The sequence below is a fragment of the Lepidochelys olivacea genome, assembly GCF_965140295.1.
Source record: "Lepidochelys olivacea isolate rLepOli2 genome assembly, chromosome: 14".
Lineage (NCBI taxonomy): Eukaryota > Metazoa > Chordata > Testudines > Cheloniidae > Lepidochelys > Lepidochelys olivacea.
This window is the reverse complement of record NC_140424.1, coordinates 3,409,164-3,435,905: the sequence shown is the minus strand read 5'-3', so window position 1 is coordinate 3,435,905 and position 26,742 is coordinate 3,409,164. Positions and strand designations below refer to the sequence as shown.

The following is a 26,742-nucleotide window of genomic DNA, read 5'->3' as shown; positions in this document are numbered from 1 at the left end:
GGCCCCACAAAGTCAGCTCATGGAGCAGCTTTAAAAACCAAGCCCATCAGCTTTGTATCTTGCTTCCCTCTTGCTTTGTGTAACACTTCAGGTCAACACGGAGAGATTTGAGATGGAAAATCAGGGGGTTAACCACTTGGAAGGAGGGTGGCCAAAAGACGTCAACCCCCTGGAGATGGAGCAGACCATTCGGTTCCGGAAGAAAGTGGAGAAAGATGAGAACTATGTGTACACCATCATACAGCTCGGCAGTGTAAGGCCACTGCCCCGTCCCTTTACTCTCCCCTCTCCTTTATTGCCCCTCTGCCTGTCTGCGTGTGTTACTGGTCCCTTTCCCATCAGGCTCTGCTTGCTGCTTGCCTTCCCAAGCCAGTAGGTCCCCCAAATGTCACATCACGGCTTATTTGCATGACTTGTTTCACAGCTGATGGAACATTGCATCAAACAGAACAGTGCGATTAATATCTACGAGGAGTACTTTGAAGATGAGGAGACAGCAGACGTAGCAGATGAGCCTCCGTCTGCAAAAACTATCAGTGTCTTCAGGTATTGGCAGCCAGGAGGTGCTGCGCTGTGTTCTAAGCATTCACTGTTCTGTTCCAGTCCATACTGTCCATTGGGCCAGCTGAGACGGCTACTTCAGTTAAGCCTGCTCTGCTAAGCTGCGTCTGCTGACAGGAGCAGGCATTACTGAAGCAGCCATCACAGCAGATCCTAGCAGCAGTCCATCTCAACCAGAATTAACTGCAGGACATCCCAGCTATATGAATGGAAGGCTGGAGCTATAGCCTTTCCTCTGGTAGAGACAGTCTCTCTCTGCACTCCAACCAACCCTGTCAATTTCAACCTTGGCTCAGAAAGAGATGTTTCAGAGTAGCAGCCAAGTTAGTCTGTATCCGCACAAAGAAAAGAAGTGCTTGTGGCATCTTAGAGACTAACAAATTTATTTGAGCATAAGCTTTCAAGAGTAATATATAAATATAGATGCTCCTTTAGGTATTTCCAAATAATTCTTCTGGGAGAGCTTATTCCCCCACCTCACTGATTATTTGTTCCGATCTCTGAAAGCAGACTGTTTTTCCTTCACTGTGTTTTGAGCAGTAATTAACACGTCCTTCAAAAAACAGTCAAATAATGTTCATATGGGGAGAATCTAATGGACTTGGGGTATTATGGGGCTCTTTTTAGTTAGTGCACTTCAGTGAGTACCCCAGGTTTTAATATCTTTTGTACCACACAGTGTCAAAGGAATCTTCCTTCTTTGGTTTCTCAAAGATTTTTTTCAGTGTAGGGGCCTGTGTAGTAACTTTTAAAAGTTAGATCCTGGAATGTAATTGAATTTCTATAAATTTCTAACGGGAAAGGTTTATTAGCTTATCTAGGTCTTCCTTTCACAACCCAATGCAGGATTGTTTCCTGTAATCAATACTCAAGGGTTTTAAACTTTCTAATTGAGATTCCCGCCACTTCCCTTGAGAGACTATTGCATAGCCTGGAGCATGACAAAATTGTTAGTAAGTTAATGCCATTGTTTTATTATCAAAAAGGGATCCAAATTTAATCAAAAGGACAGCCACGCATCTCTCCTGGCACCCAGATGGAAGCAAGAAGCTGGCAGTAGCTTATTCCAGCTTGGAGTTCCAGCGAAGTTCTAAAGATATGAGCTATGAGTCATACATATGGGATCTTGGTAAGAAGGAAAAATGCTAGAATCAATCATGCTTGGTCCTTAACTAACACGGTCCTTAATGTCTAGTAAGTGCTCTGGAGGTATTAACTAACTAATCCTCACAATACCCCCCGGGAGAGTAGAAAGAGGATGTAGACTCCCGTTTTACACATGGGGGAATGAGAATAGGGGTTTAAGGTATCTGAAACCTGACCAAAATATGGAAAACCACCTGTAAAGACTCTCTCTCTCTGCAGGGCCAGATTTACACCTCACGTGTCACTAGGCACAGCATCTTCAGCGCCCCCACTGCCTACAGCTGACCTTTGTGTTTTTCGTAAAAAATTGAAATGAAAAGAAATATAAACACAGCCTCCTTGGGAAGGCATGAGACCCTCCACCATGCATGGTGATCCCAGCCTGAGCCGGGGCGCAGACCACTTGCCCCAGGCGAGGCGCAAAGGGGGGGGACTGTACCTCTCCCCACAGTGAGCAGTCCCCGGGTATCTTCTGTCCCTCCCACAGCCTGGCGTGGCAGCCGCACTCCGGCTCTGCCTGTGTAAATAAATAGGGCATTGGCCATGCCCCTCCCTCTCCCTCACCGGCATGGGGCGGAGGCAGCAGGGTGGCCGAGATTGGGAAGGGGCTGGGATGCTCCCAGTCAGCACCTTCAGCAGCCACCAAGGCGGGCTGACTTGGACGCTTACCCTGCTCCAGCCCCACATGCTGGGCGGCCACCAACCCGTGCCAGGAGCCCGGCTCCCCTCAGGGGAGCTGTATGTGTTAACTTTTAACCCACTTTTAACTTTTAGGCGCCCCAGGCACGGGCCTACTGCACCTAATTGGAAATCCGGCCCTGACTCTCTGGCTTCCCAAGATAGAGCCCTTCTAGCTTTTTCCAGCGAGCTCAGTTACATTTTCCAGACAGATTGGATTGTTGAAGTAGCTTAATTGCCCATTCTGTTAAAAAGCAAGAAGCAACACGCCCTGGGCTGGGAAAATCATCTTGCTGAGGAACTTCCCAGGTGTATAGAACTTCAATGCGGTGTGTGAGAGAGATGTGGACATTAGAAGCAGGACTGAGTCCACCATTGAAAAACAAAAGGATGACAAGCAAAAGGGGCCGTGGAGTGTGAGGAGTGGACACCTCTTCCTCCCCCCGTCATTTCACATGCCCTCCCAAAGTGAACAGACCTTTCACAGCCACAGGGGGCTGCAACCATAGTCGGAAAGATGCGGGATCTGGAGACATTCCTTCTTCTCCCAGCTGTCTGTCTAGTGACTTTCATTCCCAGCAGCTCGGAGCCGCTCAGTAACGGTCCCATCTGCTTTTCCCCCCTTTAGAATCAAGGTGCTAAATGGGAAAAGAGTCATGCAGAATGGAGGCAGAAAGCGCGCACCCAGTGCAACATGCTTTGTCTTTCTGTCCCAAGCCATGGCATGGCTCATATTCTGTTTGGAGGGAGACGACAAGGTGCATTTTTATCTGAGGCAGGGAGAAGAGTTGCTGGGCTATTTCAGGCACAGAACTGGAAGTCAGGATTCCTGGGTTCTCTTCCTGGCTGTTGTGATACCCTGGGCAAGTCATTTCCTCTCTCCACCTCCACCTGTAAAATGGAGAGAATACTTGTAAAGTGATTTTGGGTGAAGAGTGCGACATCGGTGCTAGAGATTACTCTGGATTAGTACATTGTAGTAACGGTTTCTACCCTGCCTCTCGCTAGCACTGAGTTCCTAACCCAGCATTGATGCTGGGATGTGTCTTCATCCCAGCATCTGTCAAAAACAGACCGTTGGGCTAGATGCTGGAAAGACATGGGTTCTGGAGGTCACTGCTTAGTGTCCAGCCGTCCTGAGCTGAATTAGTTGGAAATGTTGTTTTCCTTTTGGGCTTCACTCAAACTTTACTTGTTTGTTTTGTCCCTTCCTGGTAGAAAATCCTAACAAACCAGAACTGGTTCTCAGGCCATCATCCCCGCTCGTGTGTCTGGAATACAACCCCAAGGACTCTCACATCCTGGTTGGAGGATGCTATAATGGACAGATCGGTAAGGGACATGGATTGTATGTAAAGCAACGCTACCAGGGGAACTGCTTAATTTTAATTCTGCACTAGCCTTGCTCCAGTGCTCATCTGCACAAATAATGAGGAGTCCTTGTGGCACCTTAGAGACTAACACATTTATTTGGGCATAAACTTTTGTGGGTTAGAACCCACTTCATCAGATGCATGGAGTGAAAATACAGGAGCAGGTATAAATACATGACGGGATGGGGGTTGCTTTACCAACTGTGAGGTCAGTCTAACGAGATAAATCAATTAACAGCAGGATACCAAGGGAGGATACAGACTAACACGGCTACCACTCTGAAATCTGCACAAAGACTCTTTCGTGTCATTAGCTCCAAGGCCTGGAATACCGAATTGGAATCAGAGCCTTAGGGCTGCCATGACTGATGAGATAACACACGCTCACCTGATTAGGCAGCAGGTGGTGGCTGTGTAGGCTATGTGGCTAGATAATTCACTGTGACGTGATAGTGTTCCGGGGGAAGCCCATTCTGTCAGTGGCGGAGGTGGGTCATCCTGGACAAAGAGGCTGTGTTATTTCCTAGAAGAAAGGTGGTCATTTCATTTGTTTAGCCCTCAAAACATGTCAGGCCCTTTCCAGATGGGAAACCGACATGGATGTAGCTGGTGGAATGCTTTGAATTACTGAGTAACTTGAGTGCTAGTGAAATCAGCAGTCCCTGGAGACCGGAGGCTCGTGCTTATCCATAAAACAGGTACAGCCCAAACAGTGGCGGTAAGAGCTTCCTGTGCCCTCTACACGCACTGCCTGGCACCAGTGAGACTCAGCTCTGTTCTGTAGAACGGTCAGGTGGGTCTCTGTGTCCACCCAGTCTGCCCATGTGCGCTTGTCCCTTCCTGCCTCTCACCTGCGGGAATCAATGCAGCGGGGACTGCGGGGGGAGAGATGTGGACATTAGAAGCAGGACTGAGTCCCAACATCCATCACCATTTTATTTATTGTCAACAGTAGCCCAGATACGGCCCATTCACCTAACGGGGGGACCTGCCCCCTGCCCTGGGGGATCTGCTGTGCTCAACTAGCTGCCATCGCCAACACAAATGTTCTCTCTGGAGATGCCCTGGGAATGTCCTTGCTCACCAGGGCGTCCTTCCCGTGGCATGGCTGTAGATGCACCATGTCACCAAGCAGGCTAGGGCTGAGGACAGGAGGCTGCTGTTATAGATCCCACACGCTGCACAGAACACTGTGTAGCGGGTAGCTGCTGGTGATAGTGTTACCTGCTATTGCTCGCTTCCCCACTAATGTGCCTCGGGAAGTAAGCAGTGGCATTAGAAAAGCTCGGAATAATTGCCTTCATTTCATTTGTAGAATAATTTTTGTTCCCTTGTTTTACACATTAAAAGAGGCCCCCGTCTTTGCCAGATCCATGTAAGATTCTATTATTTATTCAGCCACGCAAGCCTTTCAATTTAATTATGCTCATTTTTATGTTTTCGCTGCCCTTTGCAGCAGCAATTTGATCTGGCAGGGCATACATTAGAAGGACATTATCATGCGCTCCTTAGGTGATGGAAGAGAGAGTCGATTTCACCTCATCCTTCACAGGGCTCCCCAGGCGTGCAGCTGATGGCCCAGCAGAGCACAGGACTGTCACATTCAATTGTTTAATTATAACCGAGCAAGAGCAAGCAAGTGCCGCTCTGCCACGTCTGCAGAGAATCAACCCAGATGCCTAACCCTGGCAAAAGTAGGGCCGGGCAAGTCATTTATACCCAAAATGAGAGCTACCTTTATGCTGTGCTAGGGATTCTCCTCAGCAGCATCTGTGCCTGTCTGTTGCAGAGATATGCATATATAATACCCGCTGTTTTTGTAGGACCTCCACTGATTTGTGCTCCTGCGGAGTAGTTAGAGGGTGCATGAGTTACAGGCTGTGGAGTGGTTTGACGCCAGCCTGCTATACTACCTTGGGGCCTGGATTTCAGAAGCGCCAAGCACCCAGACCACCAGCTGGAGTAGATGGGAACTGGGGTATTGCTCAGCACCACTGCATACATCTCTGCTAGGGATAGTGGTCATCCCTTGCCTCTCCAAGGGCAGTCGGGACACTTGGACTTTCCTATACTGGAGTTTTTGGCTGCTGGTGTAGCTGCATCAGTGACTTGCTTAAGCCAGCTTCAGGCTGCCCTGGGGAACCCACAGTTTAGCCTTTGTTCAGCCCATCTACACTAGGGGTTGCAACAGTTTTGCTAGGTCAGTGTTACTATATTGGCAGCTAAAAACCCCAGTGTAGGCGAGGCCCAAATCAGTGGATGGTTTTACGGCTCTTTTGCGATGAAATGCACAACATAAGTGCCAGGTAGTCGCAAACCCTGCTCCTTATTCCTGGCATCACTGGGGTGCTGCTGAAGTGATAGCCAAAGGAAGACAAACTCCACGTTCGCTTCATCCAGTTAGAAAGCACCGAGAGGGGAAACAACCCATGGGAGCCAGATGGAGCAGAGCCAAAACACCGGGGCGGGGAATGGTTATTCACCAGGTCCTCTTTGAGAGCTGCAACCAAAAGAGCGGGGCAGGGGATATGACACTGCTGACAGTCTCCTCCCCCTTCACAGCTTACTGGGACACCAGGAAAGGAGGACAGCCGGTGGAGCTTTCCACTGTAGAATTCAGCCACAGGGACCCCGTGTATGGAACGATCTGGCTTCAATCCAAAACTGGCACAGACTGTTTCTCCGCTTCTACCGATGGGCAGGTAAAGGCCAAGAGAAAAGGCGGTCTGTGATCTCCTCACGGCCAGCACCTGGCTTGGTATCACTGACAGTCTCTGCTCAGAGGAGAGTTAGTTTGCCCTGGGACACTCCACTGCCCCCCACCCACAGAGAGGAAGCGTGCATGTACGTGTGTCCTGCCATTGCACGTCCAGTCATTATTGTGTTTGATTCAAGAGCTACCTGATGCTGGGTAGCATCTCTATACGAGAAAGAAACTCTGGGGATTGAGAGTGAGCCACTCTGATGTCTCCCATCCCCTCTGCCAGGTCCTGTGGTGGGATATCCGAAAGCTGACCGAGCCCACTGAGACACTGGTGATGGACATCAGCAGGAAAGGAGTCTTGGAGAACGCTTTAGGAGCCATCGCGCTGGAGTTTGAACCAACCATGGTGAGTGCCATGAGCTCACGTGGGAGGCTTTGTCCTGTGGTAGCCATTGTTCCAAAGATCCTGGGTGTCCCAGGTTACTTTCTGCTCAGACTGGGGGTGCTGAGCGAGGCTTGGCAAGCTTGTGCAGAGCTCCTAAGCCAGAAGCATGGTGGCCAGGATGCAATGCTTCAGAGAAGCAGTTCCCAGTGGTAGAATCCTTAGGCACAGGCTTGGGTTACGGTCAAGGGGGTGGGGAGGAGGGAATGTACATGTCTGTTGTATTAATTTAGATTAAATAAATGGGCCAAAGTTACTGTCTGACATTTATATACAACCTGTGTATATAACCTCAGTTTATATACACAGGACATGAAGCTTAGGCAAAAACAACTAGTGCATGTCCAGGGAAAGGCCAGAATTCTAGGCAGTCACTTGATCTTCAGTGGATTCCACACTACTTTCACCAGCTTCGGGAAGCTAGAGTTGGGCTTGTTCCTAGAATGGTGGCTCTCACCAACAGCGCTCTAGTTAATAGTACACCTGCCAGTTTTCAATGCCGGGTTCAGTTCTCCTCTTGATGCACGTTGGAAGAAAGTTTGCCTGCATAACTCCTACGGGCATCACTTGGATCCAGCTACACCCTCGCCTTCCACTCATCTAGAGGAGAACAAACCCCCTTTCTGGGACCTGCCCTTCATGTGGGAGATCCTCTCCCACTGGAAGAGCTCCCCATACCCAGTGATAGTTGCGTTCAACTGTGTTTCCGACCACAGCCGACCAAGTTCATGGTGGGGACGGAACAAGGCATGGTGATCACCTGTAACCGCAAAGCCAAGACACCTGCTGAAAAGATAGTTGGCACATACAGCGGGCACCATGGCCCCATCTACGCCCTGGCAAGGAACCCTTTCTTCCCCAAGAACTTCCTGACAGTCGGGGACTGGACTGCTCGAATCTGGTCTGAGGACTGCAAGGAATCATCCATCATGTGGACAAAGTAGGCAATGGGTTTTGTTTTGCACGTACTGTTTTTGTCCCTGATTTATAAGCACAGGATGGGGTTTCAGAAGCATCTCAGTGATAGAGGAGCACAATTCTCTGTCTATTTTAATGGCACTTCAGTGCCTGAATCACTGGGCTTTGGAAATCCCACCTGTGGCCCCAGCGAGTGGTGGTGGCAGGAAATTGTTCCTCCCCCCACAATTAGGTTTCTTTAGAATTCCCCTTGCAGAGCCACGGAGCTCAAGCCATTGTGAAGACAGAAGCGGAACAGGAGTGAAGGGACCTGGATTCACTCTTGGTCCGGTTGCATGGCCCAGCCCCAGTATACGTGTGAGGCAGCTGCCTAGCGTGTCTAGCACAGCAATGCATGGCATGTTAAAGCTACGCACTCAGGGAATTCGGCAGTTACTCCAATGTAGCATAGCTCTTTAACGTGGATTCTTCAGCACCAAATGGTGTGAATGAGTTGTTCTAAGAGCTGCTGGATTTCTTGGCAGGTACCACATGGCTTACCTAACAGATGGGTGCTGGAGCACCATCCGGCCAGCTGTCTTCTTCACAAGCAAAATGGACGGGACCCTTGACATCTGGGACTTCCTCTTCAAACAGAACAGCCCCTCCCTCAGCGTGAAGGTTGGGTCAGAAACATGTCGTCTTTTACCTTCGTGTCTCCTTTTCGCCCACTGGGTGGGAGCGGAGACCAAGCCGTTGCAGGGATCTGAACCATTGCAGGGATGTGCCAGGTGCTTCGCAGACCAAGGCCAGTGGAAGGCTGCTCCCCAGGCAATGCTTTGAGTTGCCTGTGTTGAGTTCTGCAGCAGGAGTGAGCTAGCAAATGCATCCTGGCCGGCCCGGCCGTGGAGGAAATCAAGTGGCCAGCATAAGCTTTGGTTCACACATAGGAACTCACCAATGTCTCACTGTTCGGGCAACCCAAACCTGTAGGAAAGAGATGTTCCTGCCAAGTTTTTGCTGTGTCCATGTTTCCAATATGCCCATCCTCGTAGTAGCTGGGAGCAGGAGCCAGGCCTCCCACCTCCCCCGTTTAGGCCATGTCACACATAAGTGAAAACATCTTTTAAAAATCCATTTCAGCGAGTATTAATGACTAGTGCCTGAGGCGCGCATGTCAGTCAGTCCTGACATGCTGAGCCGTGTGGCCAGCCTGCCCTGAGACAGGCGCCCTGACACTCTGGTGATGGGCAGCACCGAAGCAGTAAACTCCCCAACTGGTCCTTCCTCCCCAGGTCTGTGATGAGCCTCTCTTCAGCCTGTGTCTGCAGGACAACGGGCGTTTCATTGGCTGCGGCTCTAAGCTGGGCACAGTGACCCTGCTGGAGGTCTCTTCCGGGCTCTGTACCCTGCAGAGGAACGAGAAGAACCTGGCCACGGCGGTGAGTGTCTCGTGCTGCAAGTGGCCGCATGGGCCTGGCTGTGCTAGCTGCCACAGGTGAGCTCAGGGTCTGCTTTGAACCTGGATGCTTCCAATCTCCCTCATAGCGTTCACCAGTAGAAACTTGCGTGATGCAAGCGATTGGCATGGATTGTCGTTAACGGTCTGGGAGTACATGCACCCACGTTGGGGGTTGCTCTGGGGCACCCAGGTTGTCTATACACAGAAGCTGCACCTGTTTAACTTCAATTGGATTAAAACCAGATTTAGTTAAACCACTGCAAAGCCCTGTGTGGATGCACTTATATCTGTTTAAGTCTGGTTCCGTGGATTTCATTTTGCCCCCAAGCGTAGCTAACCTAGGTTAGAGCGGCCACACAAAACATTGCACCAGTTTAACTAAAATGGGTTTCAAATCAAACGAGGACGAGGACCCTTACAAGGTCAGGTCGTTAAACCAGTGCAGTGTTGGGTGTAGTCCAGGCTTTCCGCGGGGTCTCTCTGGCAATAGGATGGTGCAGTGTTAGGAGGGGTTCAGAGGTAGGCAATCCTGGGCCCATGCTGCAAAAAGGGGGGCATTCTGGTGGCATTCCAGGTCTCACTAACATCAGGGACATGGACCCCTGTGTTCTCCAGCCTTCCTCCCTGCGCTGTGCGGGGCTGGCTCTCTCTATTTCCCTGGTGTGTGGAGGAGTTTTAAGGCAAAGACTCACCCCTTCACCCCTGGTGGCAGGCACGAGGGGAAACACTTGGGTTCCTAAGTAAGTGACCTGATTTCTCCAGGGTGCTGAGGACCCCAGCCAGCATGGCAGCTCCTCGTCACGGCCCATGGAGTAGGGTTAGGTGCCTAGCTTTAAGCCCCGGAGCTCATCCTGAGGCACCCTGACGCACTTGACCTGTGAAACTGCTTCACAGCAGGGGCCAAAGCGCCAGAGACCCCACTTGTGGGGACTCTGCTGTGTGAAGGAGACCTGTGGCTGATCTCTGGATGGAGGGGGATTGCAGGAATGCCGAGGGCATGGCTAATGTGTACACTGAGCAGCAGGACCTGCTGTGGGGCAGAAGGGGAGCAGCCTGGCGCGCTGTAGGGGCTAACGGCATGGGTTCTTAGGGGTTCTGCTTCAGTTCAGGGGTCAGGATTCCTCCCCACAGCCCTCTCGCTGGCGACCCAGGTCCCCGAGCCCTAGCCCTCTCCTGCCCCCTGTGCCTCTCAGATGTTTGAGCGAGAAGCAAAGCGAGAGAAGATCCTGGAGGCCCGGCACCGGGAGATGCGTCTGAAGGAGCGCACCAAGGCTGAGGGCAAGGAGGAGGACATGAAGGTGGAGACGGAGGAGGAGAAGCCTGAGGAGCTGCTGGCCAGAGTCCAGCAGGAGTTCTTCGAAGTCATCGAAGCAGAGATCAAGAGGAAGGAGCGGGCAGCCAAGCTGTTGAAAGCTCAGGTAGCACAGAGACGAGGTCTGCAAAAGGGATGGGGGGGTGGCTCTCTGACCATGGTGCTGCAGCCTGGAACTGGCATCTAGGAGGCAGGTCGATGAGCTCGGGGTGGGCGGCACATCACGTGCTGTGAGGAGACCAAATGGAAGTGCAGCTCTGCTCTGCAAGGGCCCTGTGATGAGGGACTTGCTGATTCCAAATCAGGTGGACTCAGTTAAAAGTCAGAGGTGATTTCCCTACCTACATGTCCTGCCGCATGTCTTAGACCTGTGACATTTATATCAGCCATCAAGCTGCAGGATTCCTGTCTGAGAACATGGCGTTCACCCAGCAGGGCAGGGAGAGCCGAAGGAACAGACTGCTGTTTCAGGCTAATGGTCTGTTTGCCTTTGCTTTCATTTCATTGCAGGGGACCCCGATCCTCTGACAATCACTTGGCTGTCCCCCGTAGGTTTGATGGATGTGAACCTGGCCCTGCGTTGTTCACACCATTGTCACTGAACTTCTGCGGTTATTCACTTAACCTTCCAGTACCAGCTTCCCCCCATGAAAGTACAGTCTGTTTGACAGTATCAACTGCACCCTTATGGAGAAGATGATTTCTGACTGACTGCACTTTTGTCCCGTTTACCAATGCGCTGCCTGTTGTGGGGAACTCTGCCGGGCTGGCACAGATTCCACAAGAGCAGGGGGCTGATTTTTATAGAGGTTCTAAGTATTCACTGATAAAAGGCCAAAGCAGCAGAGCTGGGCAGGGAGCTGTTTCAGAGAGAAAGAGGGTCCGTAAGAGCAGGTTTTCCATGCCTGGGGACTTGGAACACAACGATCTCCCTATTCCTTTCAGGAGAAGGAAGTTACAGGTGAAAACGAGGACGAGGACCCTTACAAGGTCAGGATACACCCCAGGCTACCCCCCTTTCCCTGCTGTAGACTGATTCCCCCATTTCTACCCCCCCAGACTCCTGAAAAGCCCCCACACTGTGGCTTTTTTCAATGTCCCTCCTTCTCTGAGCACCTCAGCTTGCCAGTCACACACCGATCCCCATGTGAAGTTCACACAGGAGCCAAAATTAGGGGCATCCGTGTCCCAGCCGTCTTGCCTGCACCGCAAGAGGGAACCGTGTAACTGGGTCCCCCATGTGGCAGCACCCAGAGTGTAGATGGAGCTCTGGGTGTCTTTGCGAAAGGAGGGGTTTGAAAGGTGTGTATCCTCAGGGGGAGGAGCCCAGCTTTCCTCCTTCCTACCAGCCCCACTCAGGATATGCTGTGGGGCAAGTCCCCTTCCTAAGGACACCAGGCGGGTTTGGCTTGGGAGCTTGCGCCCAACCCTTTATTCTCAGCTGCTGCTTCTTTCCCTATGAACTTTCCCTCTCCCCTTGTACGTGAGCAGCTAACCCTACCTCTCCGTGCAGCCAGCCTTCTTGGGCAGCCCCTTCTAAGGCAGCCATCCCATTCCTTTGGTCAGCTGCCGTGGGGAGGGGGCTTCCTGTCAGCCTCCATCCCGTGCAGTGCTCAGACCCAGGCATCCTGTGTGATGACACGCAGCACAGCTGATGGAGCCAGAAAGAGGAAGTGTGGATTCTTCCCCACTGTCTTGTGAGCCTGCCGAGGTTCAGGAGGGCCAGCTAGTGCAGCTCACTGCACCTATGACGGATCTGGACTCCCCTCCGCTGGCTGGCAGGGCATTGGGATGCTGTCTATGGGAAGAGACTCTGGGCCCCAGGAGACCCTCCTTGGCCTAACCCCTGTTCTCTCTCTGCAGGAGGAGTGAGCCTGGTGTGTGGATCACAGTTGCACTTAATTTATTCTCGTACCAGTGCAGGTTGTTTCCCCTTTTGATCTTTTCTACAAGATAGACTGGATTAATAAACAGCAGCACTTTTAAGCCATGTCTGGTTGGATCCAACAGATATCAGGGTGGCGGGATCTGTATGTTACAATCCGCTTTGCATCCTGGATCGATGGAAGAGGCGGGCAGCCATTCCCGGGCGCTGCTCTCTGCTTAGCGACCGTGCTGCCTCCCCTGCGCAGACCCCCAGGCTGAGCAGCAGCAGCTGCTGGAGGTCTGTGCTGCGTTCTGTTCTGCCTGTTCTCCTTCACCCAGCTGCCCACAGGAGCATGGGACGTTCCCCTTCCCCTGAGACAGCAGCTTCTTTATGACATGACAAAAGGCCAAACAGTCCTGGGCAAACACTTGGCTCCTCTCCTTGTCCCACCATGCACCCTGCAGCCACTGCGCCAGCTCATCTGGCCTCGCGATCCCAGCTGGGGCGACCGGCCTCGCCTGTCGAGGTTCCCCTGTGACACTCATGCACACGCGGTCTGCTTGGGTCATGGAACTGATAGGCCTGTTCCAAAGCTGCAGGTACACTTGCGACTCTCCTGCTGGCAGTAAAGGGGCCAGGCGCTGGAATACTCCCTGGGGAGGGGTACGAGGATGCACCGTGTGAGTGTGTTTGGCTGCAGGCATGCACGTGGCCCGAAGAAGCAGGGACTGAGTGGCTGTGTAGCAGCAGCAGGAAGATGATCATGGCAGAAGCAAAGCCCCCTTGTATAAATACTTGTGCACTGCTTCTGTAATTTGCAGACATGGCTAGAAACATCAGCCAGGGACGGGGGAGACTGCTGCACGTTCATGGCTGTAACTTCAGTCTGATCCGGGCAGGAGCTGCTGCTCGGTGGGGAGAGCTCAGCGCTGCGGAGCTCCCTCGTGTATTGTCCTGCGAAACAGCCTTTCCAGTGTCTTGCAGCTGGGAAAGTGAAAGCAGCTCTCCGAGCCACTCACCCAGCCTGGGAGCTGCAGGAGAGGCTTGTTCAGCTTACTGGGGCTTTTCCGCTGCCTGCACTGCACGTGTTTGTACAAAGCCCCTTCTCTATGTGGCCTCTCAGGCAGGTCAGTGTAGTCATCCCCTTTGTACAGATGGGGAAACTGAGGCACTGGGTGAGGGAGTGACTCACCCAGAGCCAGGAATAGAACCCAAGAGTTCTGACTGCATCCGGTAGAGCAGGCTCTGTCCCTCAGTAGCCCTGCCCCCTTGAGAGGGGAAATACCTCCTGCCCCACGCCTGTTCCCGTCTGAGTGTCGTTTTTGCTATTTCAGTATTTGTTCTCTCTGTCACCATAGCCCCCAGATAGCCCAGTCGTGGAGCAGGACCCAGCGCACTAGGCGCTGAACAAACACAGAACAAAGTCAGTCCCTGCCCCAAGAAGCAGACGAGAGGCACCCGATGGAGAAAGACAGATGGGGAGCACAAGGAAACAGTGAGGCAGTGTCGGTCAGCATGAGAGGCTGTGGTCTCCACACACCAGCTCCCCAGCTGTCACCCACTGTTCGTTCTAGGCATCATGGCAAAGGAGAGTTTTAAGGAGGGAGCTGAAGGCAGATAATGAGGTCAGTCTTGCAGGTGTTCGCAGGGAGCGTCTCCCAAGCACGAGGGCAGCAGAGGAGAAAGCACAAAGGGGCTTGTTTGAAAGCGTATCAAGTGGCAACGGAGGCTAGCCTCAGGAGGCAATCAGAGATCGAGATCGACCTTGCGATGCTGAATGAGAGCTGCTCGGTCGGTGGGAATGGGCTGGGAAGAGCCTTGAAAGTGAAGACTTGTAGTTTGTTTGATGTGCTAGAGCAGTGGTTCCCAACCAGGGATACGCGTTCCCTGGACGTGCGCAGAGGTCTGCCGGGGGTCCATCAACTCCTCTAGATAGTTGCCTAGTTTTACAACAGGCTACATAAAAGGCACCAGTGCAGACAGAACAAACTAAAATTTAATACAGACACTGACTTGTTTATACTGGTCCATATACTATACACTGAACTGCCAGGGCAGTGTTTGTATTCCACTGGATTTATTTGATCATTCTCTGGTAGAAAGGAGAAAGTCAGCGATTTGTCAGTAACAGCGTGGCGGTGACACTTCCATGTTTTTGTGTCTGATTTTGTAGGCAAGCAGTTTTGAAGTGAGGTGAAACTTGGCATCTGCTAGACAAATCAGACTCCTGAAAGGGGGACGGGAGTCTGGAAAGGTTGCTGGGGGAGGGGCTCCATGGTCCAAGCGCCAGGCCAGGGACGGGATCGCTGCAGCAGCCTTGTGAAGGGAGACGAGCAGGGAGATGGCACTTGTCGAGGACAGAGGGAAGGAGGCTGTGGAGATTGAGAGGTTGCGAGCCTGGCGAGGGCTCGAGTGCGCGGATGGACAGGGAAAGCTGTATCTCTGCAGAAAGAATCTGCAAGGTCTAGATGGAGACCCTCCCTCCACCAGTTTCTCAGCCATTAGCCCAATCTCCCCAGGGCGGATTCTCCCAACCCCCACCGACCCACGATGAACTCCTCCCCCGGCTTGCCCCTAGCCTGAGGGGAAGGGTCTGGCCCCACAGCTGGGAAAGGAGACAAGGATAGGAAAGGAGAGGGGAGGGTCCTCAACCCTCCCCAGCAAAGCTGTGCGCCCCTAGGGAATATGCTAGTTCCCAGCTCCCAGCCCCCTGGGCCTTAGCTAGTGTCATAGGTAGTGTGGTGCAGGGTAGGTGGCAGCCAGGACTCCTGGGTTCTACACCCAGCTGTGCCTCTCACTCTCTGGCCTCGGACATGTCATTTCCCCTCCTTGTGCCTCACTTTCTCGCTCTGTAAAGGGGGGGTGATGCTGAGGTTGTGAGGCCGAATTCCGGCTCCAATGCCAGGCACCCTAGAAACCCAACGGCACTTTGGGGCGACTGAGCAGACATGCGAGTGTGCTGCTGGGTGTATGGAACACCCCTGCGATGCAGCCAGCTCTGGGGTGGAACGAGGCGCACAGCAACTCAACCCAGCAGTCTGAGGGCAGGAAGTGAAGAGTCCTTTTCCGATGGAGGTTGCCGGGGAAGTTAGGTTAGTAGCATGTAATGTCCAGAGAGAGATTTGGACAGGATCCCTCCTTTTGGTAGACGTGCTCGGGGATCTTTGATTCCTTCAAGAGCCAGGGCCTCAATTTTCCATCAAATCCAGACGCTGCTTGGGAAACCAACCAAGTGATTTTATAGGAAATAAAACTCTCTGCCCAGAAGCCAGGTCGCCTGCTGTCCCACAAACGGGTGATCTAAGCCCCGCAGCCCTGCCCGCATCCGTCTGAGCCTGACACCAGCTTCGCAAATGGCCACCGTTTTCTGCTGAAATAGACACCTTTAACAAAGCGACACCTTTAACAAAGCTGCACATTAATCCTCGGTCACTACCACAGGACACTCTGGTGCCACTCAAATCCCTACAGCACTTCCTACCGTCTTGGCCGGCTGGGGCTCTGCGTAGGAACAGCTGCTGCCTCTTTCTGCCTCTGAAGCCGCCTGGTACATCTGGATTCCAGCTGGGCTGTGTTCTTCCAATCTATTGATTAAATCCTGGTGATGATTTATAGCATCTTTCCATTCTGTTTCCCCACGTTGCATGGACGCTGGCTGGTGGGGCTCAAAGAAAGGGTGTTAAGTGGTGAATGGGACGTGCACAACGCTCATGTTTACATCTCACGATAAAAGTCTGTCACGGTGCTGGGCCGAGAACTGGGAATGAAACTTAAGAGGCGAGTCCTCCGAGAGAGATAGACAGACACACACTGTCCCCATTATCCACACATGCTGTCCCCCTACTCTCACTCTCTCAAGATGTGTCTACACTGTAAGCTTACTCCAGACTCTTACTCCTTTTTTCAGCCCTAAATTGCGTCTACACTGGAAGCTGCTTTGTGACTTTTATACATTTTTTTAGCCCAACCCCCTGTTTGTCCCCGACAGGCCCCACATAAACCTTCCCCAGCAGTCTTAACCTAGAAGGACCTCAGCTGGGCGAGCAAGCACAGGTTCAAAGCACACCAAACAACAGGTGTCTCTCTTTAAAGGTGCGTCTACACTGCACCAATCTTGCCGCGGCGTGTGGCATGCACCCGCTGCACCTTCCCCAGCATGGACATCAATAGCTGTGCAGATGGTGAGGCATGGCGTAGGCGAGTGAAGACGCGCCTGAACCCTGTGCGTGTGTCCCCTACACGACCAAGCAGTGCCTCCCCTAAGGACACTGCTGGTTTCAGCAGTATAGTCTCCCTCTGCCTCCCCGCAGCCGCAGCCTTCGCTGCGGGGAGTTGCTCCCCACCGCAGCGTGGACCCAGCCTGCTGTGCACGCCTCCTACGCGCCGTCACCAGCAGACGCGGCCTGGGTTGCCGCGAGGGTGTAGACACCACACCCGGGCACTTCCCGCAAAGCCACGCTTCGTGCCCCGCGCCACGCTTGCTGGGTAGACGCAGTTCACACGCCCAGCTCCCCTGTGGCAGAGCTGCATGGCACACACGCGTGTGCACACACCCCTATACCTGCCGCCAGAGGGCGAATGAGCGAAGCAGAGCCCAGCCCAGCTGCTTGTGTGCTACTGTGTCAACAGGAGCCTGCTGCGCTGCGGTTGTTGTGTACAGTTTAAAGATCTCCAGGGGAGCCGGCGAGATCCCGCAGGCAGCAAAAGCAGCTGGGCAGAGCTGGGCTGGCCCTCCTGAGCACAGCCCGGTCAGCTGGCGTGAGAGGCAGCCGGGGCTAGAGCTCCCCGAAGGGAGCAGGAATGCTGCACCCCAGCCCTTTGTGGCTCTGTAGCCTCCTGGGGGGCCGAGAGGACAAAAGGCCCTGAGCCCGTGGATGGGAAAGGAGCAGGCAGGGCTGGCGTCGTCCCTGCAGCCCGCCTCCCCCTTTTGTCTCTGGGAGGATTAGCCTAAGTCTCAGGTTGTTTAGGAAACAGCGGATGCAAGTGACAGGTCTGTGGAGGGGGGAGTGGCGGGTGCAGGGTCCTGAGAGCCATGCCTGTGGCAGCTGCTGCTGGCCCTCCCCTCTAGACCCTCTGTGCACCTGCCAGGATCATGAAGGAGGTGAAGGAGTCCAGAGACCAGCAACTCACGGTAAGTTGTTCTTTGCTGTCACTTGATTCGTGCTCAGTGTGGGAGGGGGGACTGGCTGCCAACTGTGCCCAGTGTTGCCCGGCGGGCACACATCGGGAGCCCAGGGAAAGTGGGGAATTCCCCTTCGTGCTGCTAGCTAGTACGTGCTGGTTAATGATGCTCGCGTCCTGTCTGGCAGGGTGAAAAGGGCTGGGTGGCTGGTCAGAACAGGAGCAAAAGCTGGAGTTTGGATGTTGGCCTCAGCGCCTGGGAGGCTGGCGCTAGTCACTTGTCTTCCCTTGCCCCCTGCTCAGCCCAGAAATGCCCCGGATCCATTGGGTCAAGTCACTGTAGGTGTCTCGAGCTGCATTCATAGGTAAGGACTGGGCTGCCGCCGGCCCTCTGTCCCCGCGCTCGTTCCTAGCTGGGCAGGTTCTGTGGGACCCTGTAGTAATCGTGCCTTTGTTGATTGAAACGTTACCGGTGTTGTGCACAGTGACTACCAGTGTGTGAGCTGGGGAAAGAGTGCGAGTGAGTGTGAGTGACACCCTCTGGAGCTCTTACACACCTGGAATAAAGCCACACAGTGTGCTCAGGAGGTGCTACAGACCTCCCCTGTGTAAGCGTGGCGTTGTGCACGTGTATGCACAATAGTGTGTGTGTGTGTGTGTGGCTAATATAGCTTGTGTGTGTACTGTACTAATAGAGATTAGTTTGTGAGTGAATTAAAGTACTAGCTATAGCCTCCTAGGGACTGGCTTTTGCAGCCTTTGTCCTCCCACAGTTTGCTGTCATGAATTGCAGCAGCATTAGACACACACAAACCAAATGATGATGCCAATATTTTTAAAGGAACTGTTTACTGGAGAGCAGTAAAACTGTCTTCTAAAAAATCCCAGCGCCCCTCCAGATTTCCTGTTTTACTCTCAGAACAGAAGGAGAAAGATACTGCAGATCAAAGAATGTAAGAGGAACAATAAGAGCCCAGTCCCAGATGATACAGGGTGTTCTCAACTTCCTTTGGGGGCGACTTGTGGGATCTGAGGCTAAGCAGTGCACATTGTAAAGTGTGCATTGGATGCTGTATCGTGTGTGTGTGTGTGTGAGCAGCAAATGCTGGGTGTGCAGTGTGTAGGCACGCATGCCCTGGAGTGTAATCTCCCATAGTGCATAATGATATGGCTGGACTTTTATCTCAGTGCTCTTATGACCAGCCCCAGCCCCATCTTGGTTTATATGTTGCCACCAGCCCCTCTGTGGGGAGAGGCAGCGTCCGTTGCACGGTTAAGTTGGAGTTTCTCTGAGTAAGCATGTCAGTGTCAATAACCCACGGGTCCATTTGCACTGCGGGGTTGTGGTGCTGCGCAATAGCAGGGCTCAGGTGACGCTCCCCACACAATTCCCACGTGTGCCGATGTGCGTTAATGCCTGGAAAGATGCTATTTTTTGATCTGTTCATGCAAGAGATTCTGGTCAGCGACGTGGCCCACCGATCATGCTCTCACACTGGTGCTTCATTAACAATAGACAATTGTTAAGTACCCAACTCAACTTGGCCTTTGCTAGGAAGCCAGGCCTGGTGTGGGGGATGACACTCACGTCTGCAGTATTTGCCACAAATGAGTCCAAAGACCTCGGGTTTTGGCTCTAGCTACTCAAGCTTCCACTGCGGGTTGGGTTCTGCCAGTTTTACAGTGGGGACCCTATCGAGTGGTTTGGGATGAGAGATCAGTAGAAGTTGGGGTTGGAGACTGCCAAATTGCAGAGGAGTTTGGGAAACTGTAGTTGCTCATGCGAGAGAGTTCAAGGTAAGTTGGAAGCAGAGCGCTCTGGGAAGGTACAAGTTAGCAAGGCCGGGCCCCAGGGTTGGGTTCCTGGTTTGTGAGTTGTTCAGGCAGGGCTTCTAATGCGGGTGGTTGAGAATCATGAATGTTTTATTGAAATGCTTCGGTGCTGGCAGTATGGGAAGGATGCTGGTGCAGATGTTCACATAAATAAAGTGGAAAGAGACAATGCAGCAGTGGTTGAGGCAGAATGAGGGTAAAGGACAGGTTCATATTAATTGGTAATATCATGAAGTAGAAAAGGAGCAGTTTTGCTAAATTGCAAGTGAGCGCCAATTAACAGCCAAAGGATCCGGTGAGGCTCTGGGATTATAAGACTGTACTTCATGCTGTTGTCAGTGGACTGACCCCATTGATGGACTATTTCATCGCTGAGGGGACGTATAACTGTAGAATTATGTACATGGAAATCGCATGCCTGTTTGCTTCGTGGATCATTTTTTAAAATAAATTTGGTTGTCTCATTCCTGGTGGTTCTCTACGACCTAAATGTTCTGCGACAGCCCTAGAGGCTCAGACTTGAAAGCTAAATTGGATTTTATTGCATCTTTAGCTTTAACAACTTAATATTAATTGGGAACGTTTCAACACAAAGGATACAAAAGGTTACAAATCCGGGTGTGTTGCCACTGGGTGATGAAGATCTTGGCACGGTGTCCTGGCATACAGACAGCACCTGGCAGATTGCGGGCATTTCCAGGGCTCAGATACCCACTACTACTTGAATCGACCCCCTCCCAACTATAGGGCTTCTCCTCTCATCAGTGCCCATGCCTCACCCCCATTAGCACCAGTGATGAGTGGGGGCCCAGAACTGAGCCCTATGTCTCATGCCACTTGGCTTTGGACTTTCTGCGTGGGACTCAGCCTCTTCCCAAGCTCCTGGTCCCTTTGTAGGGAATGTGACCATTATAGAGACTCTCCCCCAGACAGGCAGGGGACCCGCTCAGCAGTGAAACGCACACGGGGTAAATGAAGCGAAGGAGGGAATCGATGCCACAGTGTCTGGGGAGCTGGTCGGGACATGGCTGCACCAGGAATCACTAACCATCAGCAACTTTGCTCTCACAGACCAAACCTTTTTGCAAATCCCAAGCACACCTTGGGCTGATGGATCAAACAGCTAGCGGGGAGCTTCGCTAATTGATGGATTTGATAAGCTTTTTGCAACCCAGACCTTCCAGTGGCTGGCCAGGCAGTGAAGAGCACAGGGTTAGAGGGAGGGAAAAGCCCCTCTGTGGACAGACTGACTGAAGCTGTCCCTTTAAACTTGGCGACAGGGCTGGTGTGAGCAGCCGGAGTCACCGATCTGCTCCCAGCGGTGTTTTCTTTCTTCCAGGAAAAAGCTGTAATTGCTGTGTGCTGGCCATCGGGGAGGGCGCGCCAGGGCCTCTGCTCTGCCTCGCTAGAGAGGCGATGCCTCAGGTGAGGCGTGGGGTGGGGAATGGACATCGGCAGCAAAGTCGCTGTGCCAGGTGGGCGGCTCGCACTCAGCCGGCTTCCTAAGTGCTAGGAACTTTCGGAGACACTCTGTGCCAGGCCGGCACCATGGCTCACGTGCAGGTGCCGATTCCCCGTCTCTTCTGCCTTCCCTCCACCAGCTCCGTTCGCCGCACACGTCTCTCACCCTCTCTTCACTCTCTTCCAGGTGGCCCTTCGGATCCGGCCGATCAGCATGGTGGAGCTGGAGGAAGGAGCCACTCTCATAGCTCATAAAGTGGATGAACAGGTATGGCAGGAGCATTCCGGGCAGGTGGGGGAGCGGGGGGCTTGCTGGCATCGTGTGTCGGGGACATTGCCCTGGCAGATCCAAGTTCAAATCCTGCCTCAGGTCTGAGTAAGTGGCTGTGATTTTGGTGCATTTTGTCAAAGCCCCCGGTGTCCAGTCTAAAGAGAAATGAACCTAGAAGATAGTCTGGCTGGGGGGCTGCGGGTCAGGATTCAGGGGCATTGGCAGAGCTGTGTGTGGAGAGCACAGGGCTGGGCTAGCAAGGAGGGGCCTGCAAGCTAAGAATGAGGTGCATTGGCAGAGCAGCATACAGAGGAAGCTCACGCTGCCCTTTCCCGCATTAGGTGTGACTGGAAGATACTTGGCAGTGTCTCTCTTGAAATCCTCTTGCTAACGGTTGTGATGGGAGACGGGAATGCAACAAGCAAAATCTTCCAGGAGCTCTTTCACTCGATGCCCTTTAAAAAGCAAAGAGCAAGGTGTTTTCATGCCGTTACGCTTGGTTTCCTTTGTTACTAGTTTTGCATTGAATCTCCTGCTTCCCAAGGTGCTAGGGAAGAGCAGGTAGAATTGTACCTACTGGGCCCATGTGCCCACAAAGAGCGCTCCTGCTGGACATCTGAATACGGCTGGCCTGCCCAGCGCTCCAGCAGCCCCCCACCCTCCAAGGGGCCACTGGCCTTAATTAGGGGTCATTCTGACTTTCCTTTAAATCCAAACCAGCCAGTAAAACCTCCTCCCTTGGGACTGCCCAAGAAGAAGCGTTTTTAAATGCACACTGGGGACCCTTGCCCCTGGACGTGGCAAATGGCCTTGGAGCGCTACAATTCCTGTTCCTGGTTGTCAGTTGCAGCCTGTCTCAATTCCCGCTTGTGCTCTCCGCAGCTCGCTGAGCAGGAGCGTGGGTGGAAGGGCGGCCGCGTGGATGAGGCACTGGGCTGGGATTCTGGAGATGGGAGTCTGATTCACTACATCTCTCTGGGCCCCAATTCCCAATCTGCGAAAGTGGGGCCGTTATCTTGGGCACACCACAGTCTGGTTAGTGCGTGAGCTCTTCAGGGCCTGGCCTGTCTCTCGCAGTGTTCGTGTCACGCCCAGCACCGCAGGTTGCGGGGGTCCCGCCGTGTGGGAATGCAGGATGCAAAAGATAAAAGAAAATGTCCCGTGCTAGGTTCAGTGAGGATTCTTTCAAACGTGGCCAATCACTCACCCGGATCAGTCACACTTCAGATCAGCCTCCTGCCCCCAGAAGCTACTGGGCCAAAAACTAAACACTGAAAGGGAGGGAAAACGAAACCCAACCCCAGAATCAATCCCTACCTTCCCTGGGTGATGGGAGTGGCGGGGAGCCAGCTGAGAAAAGGTTAACAGCTGCATCATCCTTTCCCCCTTCTTAAGCCTTGCGCGTCCTTAGGAGGTAGCTCTGGGTAGCCCACCCATTGCTCTCAGGAGACCAAGTTTTCTCTGGTTTGTTGTTGTAGGGTTCATCATAAACACCAGGTTGCCCCTGCTGGTTTGTTGTAGGTCGCATGTGAGCCCCAGGCCTGCCCGTGCTGGTTTGTTAATGGAGGGTTGCTCATGGCACTGAAGCAGCTCTTTAGTGTAAGAAACCCTTGGAACAAACTCCACGGATCTGGCCCTTGGCTGAGGGTCTGGGCCTGTCAACCTTTCCCATGTCCCCTGGTGCTGTCTGATCCTGGCTGCCTTTGGCTTCCCCTTGCCCCATTCCATTATCGATCCAGCTCTATTAACAGCTGCTAAGCACTGGGGCCGGGTTACCGCTCGCCAGCCCCAGTGCGGCCTCACGTCAGGAGGAAATTCAGCTGTGTTTATTAGCAGGATATTTTTACCCCCCTCGAGCAATTATGGGAAGAGCAGGCGGCCGTGAGCTCAGGGCTGTCTCTGCCATCTGTGTTTACCTGGGCTGAGCGCGGCATTAGGGGTCTCTCCAGGCAGATGGTAACTGGCTGGGCTGGAAGCAGGGCTGCTTCTAGGCAGCTGGGCCCAGGGTCACCAGGTGGGGAGCAGGGCAGACCAGGCCCCCTTCGAGGTGCAGCCGGATTGCGGGGAAGGGGGAGAGCTGTCTGTTAGAGCCAGGAGGGGACAATGGAAGTTCTGTTTCACAAAGGATTTGGGGTTTCGACATCTGCCTTCGCTCTGTATTGGAGCAAAGCCCCGAAAATTCCCAGAGCCTCTGTGAAGGGAAATTCCTTCGGGGGCAATTGAAACGTTTGGGTTTGACAAAATAGCAGCGGTTTGTTTGGCTTTTGGCTTCGCTTCAAAAGCGCACCATTGTATTCCCTTCTGCAATCCGTTTCTGAAGGAAAAGGTCTTTTCAGCGTGAAATGCTTTGTTCCAAAAAGGCTGCAACGGGACATTTCAAAACTCCCCCCCACCCACCCACCCTCCCGTCTGACGCAAAATGAAATTCCGGCAAAATCAACCTGATGACCCAAGCGCGATGGAACATGGCTCCATTGGCATTTCCCCTCCAGCTCTGTGGTCTAGGTGTGTTTCCAGTGCCTGAGTGAGGGCCTGGCTGATGCCCAGACTGTGGGGACAGGGAAGGGGCGGTTACACAGCTTGCAGGGTAGGTTGGCAGGCTCCAGACAAGCAGCTTTTGGAGGTAACGCCCCACTGAGACGCAAGGGCTGTCCCCACTCTAAGCGACTGCCTTAGGCTCCCTGCAGACGTCACTGCGTCTGTTACACCCTGGCCATGTTTTCACAGGGCAGAACACTTCCTGTGGTCCCGCTGTATCTGGCAGCCGGCGCCCTCAGCCTTACCCAGGCCCCGGGTGTCAGATGAGAATGGGGCGGAAGGCGGGTGCCTTGGGGCTGTGCTGGGAGGAGCGTGTTCCCTGTCGCACTCATGCCATCCCCAGGCCCATCTTCCCCTCTAGGCTTCCTGCCTTTCTTTTCCCCTTCCTTCATTCCCTTCTTTGCAGCAATGGGAAGTAGGAATGTCCCCCAAGGCTTCTCCTCCCCCAGCTCCCAGGGCACGGCAGGATGACTCCCTATTGCCCAAGCCCTCCGGCTCTCACGTATGGAATCCTCCGGACAGTGTCCGGTCTGTTCACACACGCACGGCGCACCGGGCAGGACGGGGTGGGGTCTGTCCTAGACAGCCCCAGAGCTGGAAGAGTGGCGAGTTGTCCAGGGCTGGAACAGCAGGGGCTGTTGCAGGTGAGAAAAAGAGGTGACCTGGCATGTTAGGGCCCCACATCCCGGGGTGTTGGCAGAGCTAAGCTGGGGGAGCCCAGGCCTGGGATAGGAGGGGCTGCGGCGGGTCTGGGATCAAGGTGCCAGCACAACTGAGTTCACTAGCGAGGAGGAAAAAGTGCCCCGCGCTGACCTCCAAGGAGTGCCCGCCCCTTGCTTCGCTGGGACGCCAAATCCACAGCCTCCCCTTCTGGGCCTCTTTGGCTGATTTTCTTCCCCTGGTAAAACCGAGAACAAAGTCCAGGCTGAGGGAAGCAGCCATCCTATGCCCGTGGCTCTGCCCGCACCATGCAGGGGATCAGGGTGGGGGTGTTGGCCACTCCTGTGTGTGTGTGTGTGGGGCTGGGAGGTCAGATGCAAGCCGCTTCTCTGGGTTGCCTTGGATAGCAGGTGCACAGGGGCCGGCATGGGCCCCGCTCCGGCCAGGGGACAATGCTATCTCAGACGTGCACTGGCATGGTTTATCAGAGCACCTAGTCGCCGTGGCAACAAGTGTGCGCAGGCGGGGGGGTCAACGCTGGCTCCAAGCAATAGAACTGGAGACAAACCCAGCTGCCACGTCAGGGCCTGGGGGTGGGGGGGCGGGGATGCCAGGGACTGGGGGTGTGGACAGGATCTCTCCTGATCCCAGCACGGGGGCTACGGGGGCTTCCTTGCAGCCTGTCTGATCCTGCCCCCGCCGTCCCCATGGTGTCAGGGATCTCTCCTGCCCAGCTCTGCCCTTGCTAGTTCCTGCGTGAGCCCATTCTGTTGGGGAGCCAGTGTTCGGGGCCCTGTCGCTGCCCTGTGCTGGAGGGCAGGGGGCGGGTAGCAGGACTTCTTTCTGATCTTCGTATTTATGATGCAAACATGGATTTTATCTAACAAAAACCAGTGCCAGCCGCCCTGGGAGACCCTACAATAACAAACCAGCACGTGTAGCCCTGCCCTTATGGCGACCCTTCCATAACAAACCAGTGTGCATAGCTCTTCCCTTAGGGGAGACCCTACGATAACAAACCAGTGTGCATAGCTCTTCCCTTAGGGGAGACCCTACAATAACAAACCAGCACGTGTAGCCCTGCCTTTATGGGAGACCCTACAATACCAAAGCAGAGCAGGACGCTACGGGAGCCCTAGAAGTACTTGCGATAGAAGGAATGCTGGGGGTGGGGTGGGGTGGGGAGTGATGTTAACCCCTGTCTGGCGACCTGGCACCCAGTAAGTGGCTCTGGCACAGGGGATGCCCGCAGCCCGGGGCGGGAGGCTCTCTGTTTCTCACCTAGGAGATGCTGGCAAGGATGGAAGTAGGGCAGGTGAGGTGGAGTGACGCCACCCCGCTCCCCCCAGGATAGGGTTACACACACACACCAGCCTGCCAGCCCGGCACTCGGGAAAGGTCAAAATCTGCATTGAAATGGGAGACAGGGAGAAGACAGTTGGGGGGGGGGGGCAGCGCTGTGCTGGCTGTGTCCCGTCCCCCCCTTCGTATCCTCAGGGAAGGGGCTGGAAGAAGTGTCTATGGAAGGGCTGAGGACTGGTGGGGAGGGAGCAGCTATGGGCCAGGAGGTCTGGTGGATCCAGCCCTTCCCTCCCTAGTGTACCATGGCCAAGGGGGAGAGTCGGGGAGAGCACCCCCAGCCAGGGTGAACAGCCCCCCACCCTGACTCCCTGGTGGGGGCAGCAAGAGTGCCCCCTGCTGGTTGCTGCCAAAGTGTGGGGAGCCCCCGCTGGCCCCTGTGGGGCTACACTCCCTGCTTGTCCCCCCTGTGGAGGGCACCTTGCTGGAGCTGCCCCACCCTCGGCCTGCGTGGCACAGAGCCGCTTTTGTGTGTCGCTGGCCCACAGAGGACTGTGATCAAAGGCCCGGATCGGCACTGGGGAGGACAGTTGGATTCTCTTGGCACCGCGCACAAAGCGCTCGTTAAGGGCCGGCCCTGGCCCCGGGAACAATGCACAACGGGAGAGCAGCCTCTCCCTGCAGCTCGTCCCTCCTGTGCCGCTGTCCCTCGGCTGGCCTGCAAAGCCACCTGGGCAGTACTGGCTCACCCAGGCCTGGCAGCCAGCCCAGGGCGAACGTCCTCACGGCAGCCCGTCCACCGCACGCTCTGCCCTGTCCCTCAGCCTCCTGCATTTCCCACCGCTGTCCCCGCAGGAGCCAGTCCGTGGGCGTCAGCCGGGGCAGCTCCGTCGGCCTGCTGGAGACCCCAGCTGGGAATCTGGCCCAAAGCGTTTTATCCTGGGTTGTACTGGTCACCCACGCCCCCAGCCCCAAGCACATGTACTATCTCCCCGCAGCTTGTGAGCTTGATGGGCCATCCCCCACATCTGAGGGGGAACGTACTCGCAAGACCCCTGATCTTCTGCTGCCATCTCTTGGTTGCCTTGGCAATGGTCTTAGCATGAATACAGCAAGC

General features: G+C 53.9%; 1 protein-coding gene across 2 annotated transcripts in view; it reads left to right on the top strand.

Moving 5' to 3' along the window:
- LOC311531313 (dynein axonemal intermediate chain 2-like) overlaps positions 1 to 26,742 on the top strand; it is a 56,264-nt gene that overhangs the window by 3,329 nt on the left and 26,193 nt on the right. Inside the window, exons 3-14 of one of the 2 annotated variants that reach the window (XM_084648562.1) lie at positions 92 to 253; positions 425 to 546; positions 1,548 to 1,690; positions 3,604 to 3,717; positions 6,321 to 6,460; positions 6,746 to 6,868; positions 7,621 to 7,844; positions 8,347 to 8,482; positions 9,097 to 9,243; positions 10,457 to 10,681; positions 11,521 to 11,565; positions 12,439 to 12,561. In XM_084648562.1, the coding sequence (XP_084504688.1) occupies positions 92 to 253; positions 425 to 546; positions 1,548 to 1,690; positions 3,604 to 3,717; positions 6,321 to 6,460; positions 6,746 to 6,868; positions 7,621 to 7,844; positions 8,347 to 8,482; positions 9,097 to 9,243; positions 10,457 to 10,681; positions 11,521 to 11,565; positions 12,439 to 12,447 (1,590 nt within the window). In that variant the 3' untranslated portion in view covers positions 12,448 to 12,561. Of the gene's footprint in view, positions 1 to 91; positions 254 to 424; positions 547 to 1,547; positions 1,691 to 3,603; positions 3,718 to 6,320; positions 6,461 to 6,745; positions 6,869 to 7,620; positions 7,845 to 8,346; positions 8,483 to 9,096; positions 9,244 to 10,456; positions 10,736 to 11,520; positions 11,566 to 12,438; positions 12,562 to 21,044; positions 21,126 to 26,742 lie in introns of those variants that run through there. The other variant, XM_084648563.1, reaches the window with a different exon arrangement.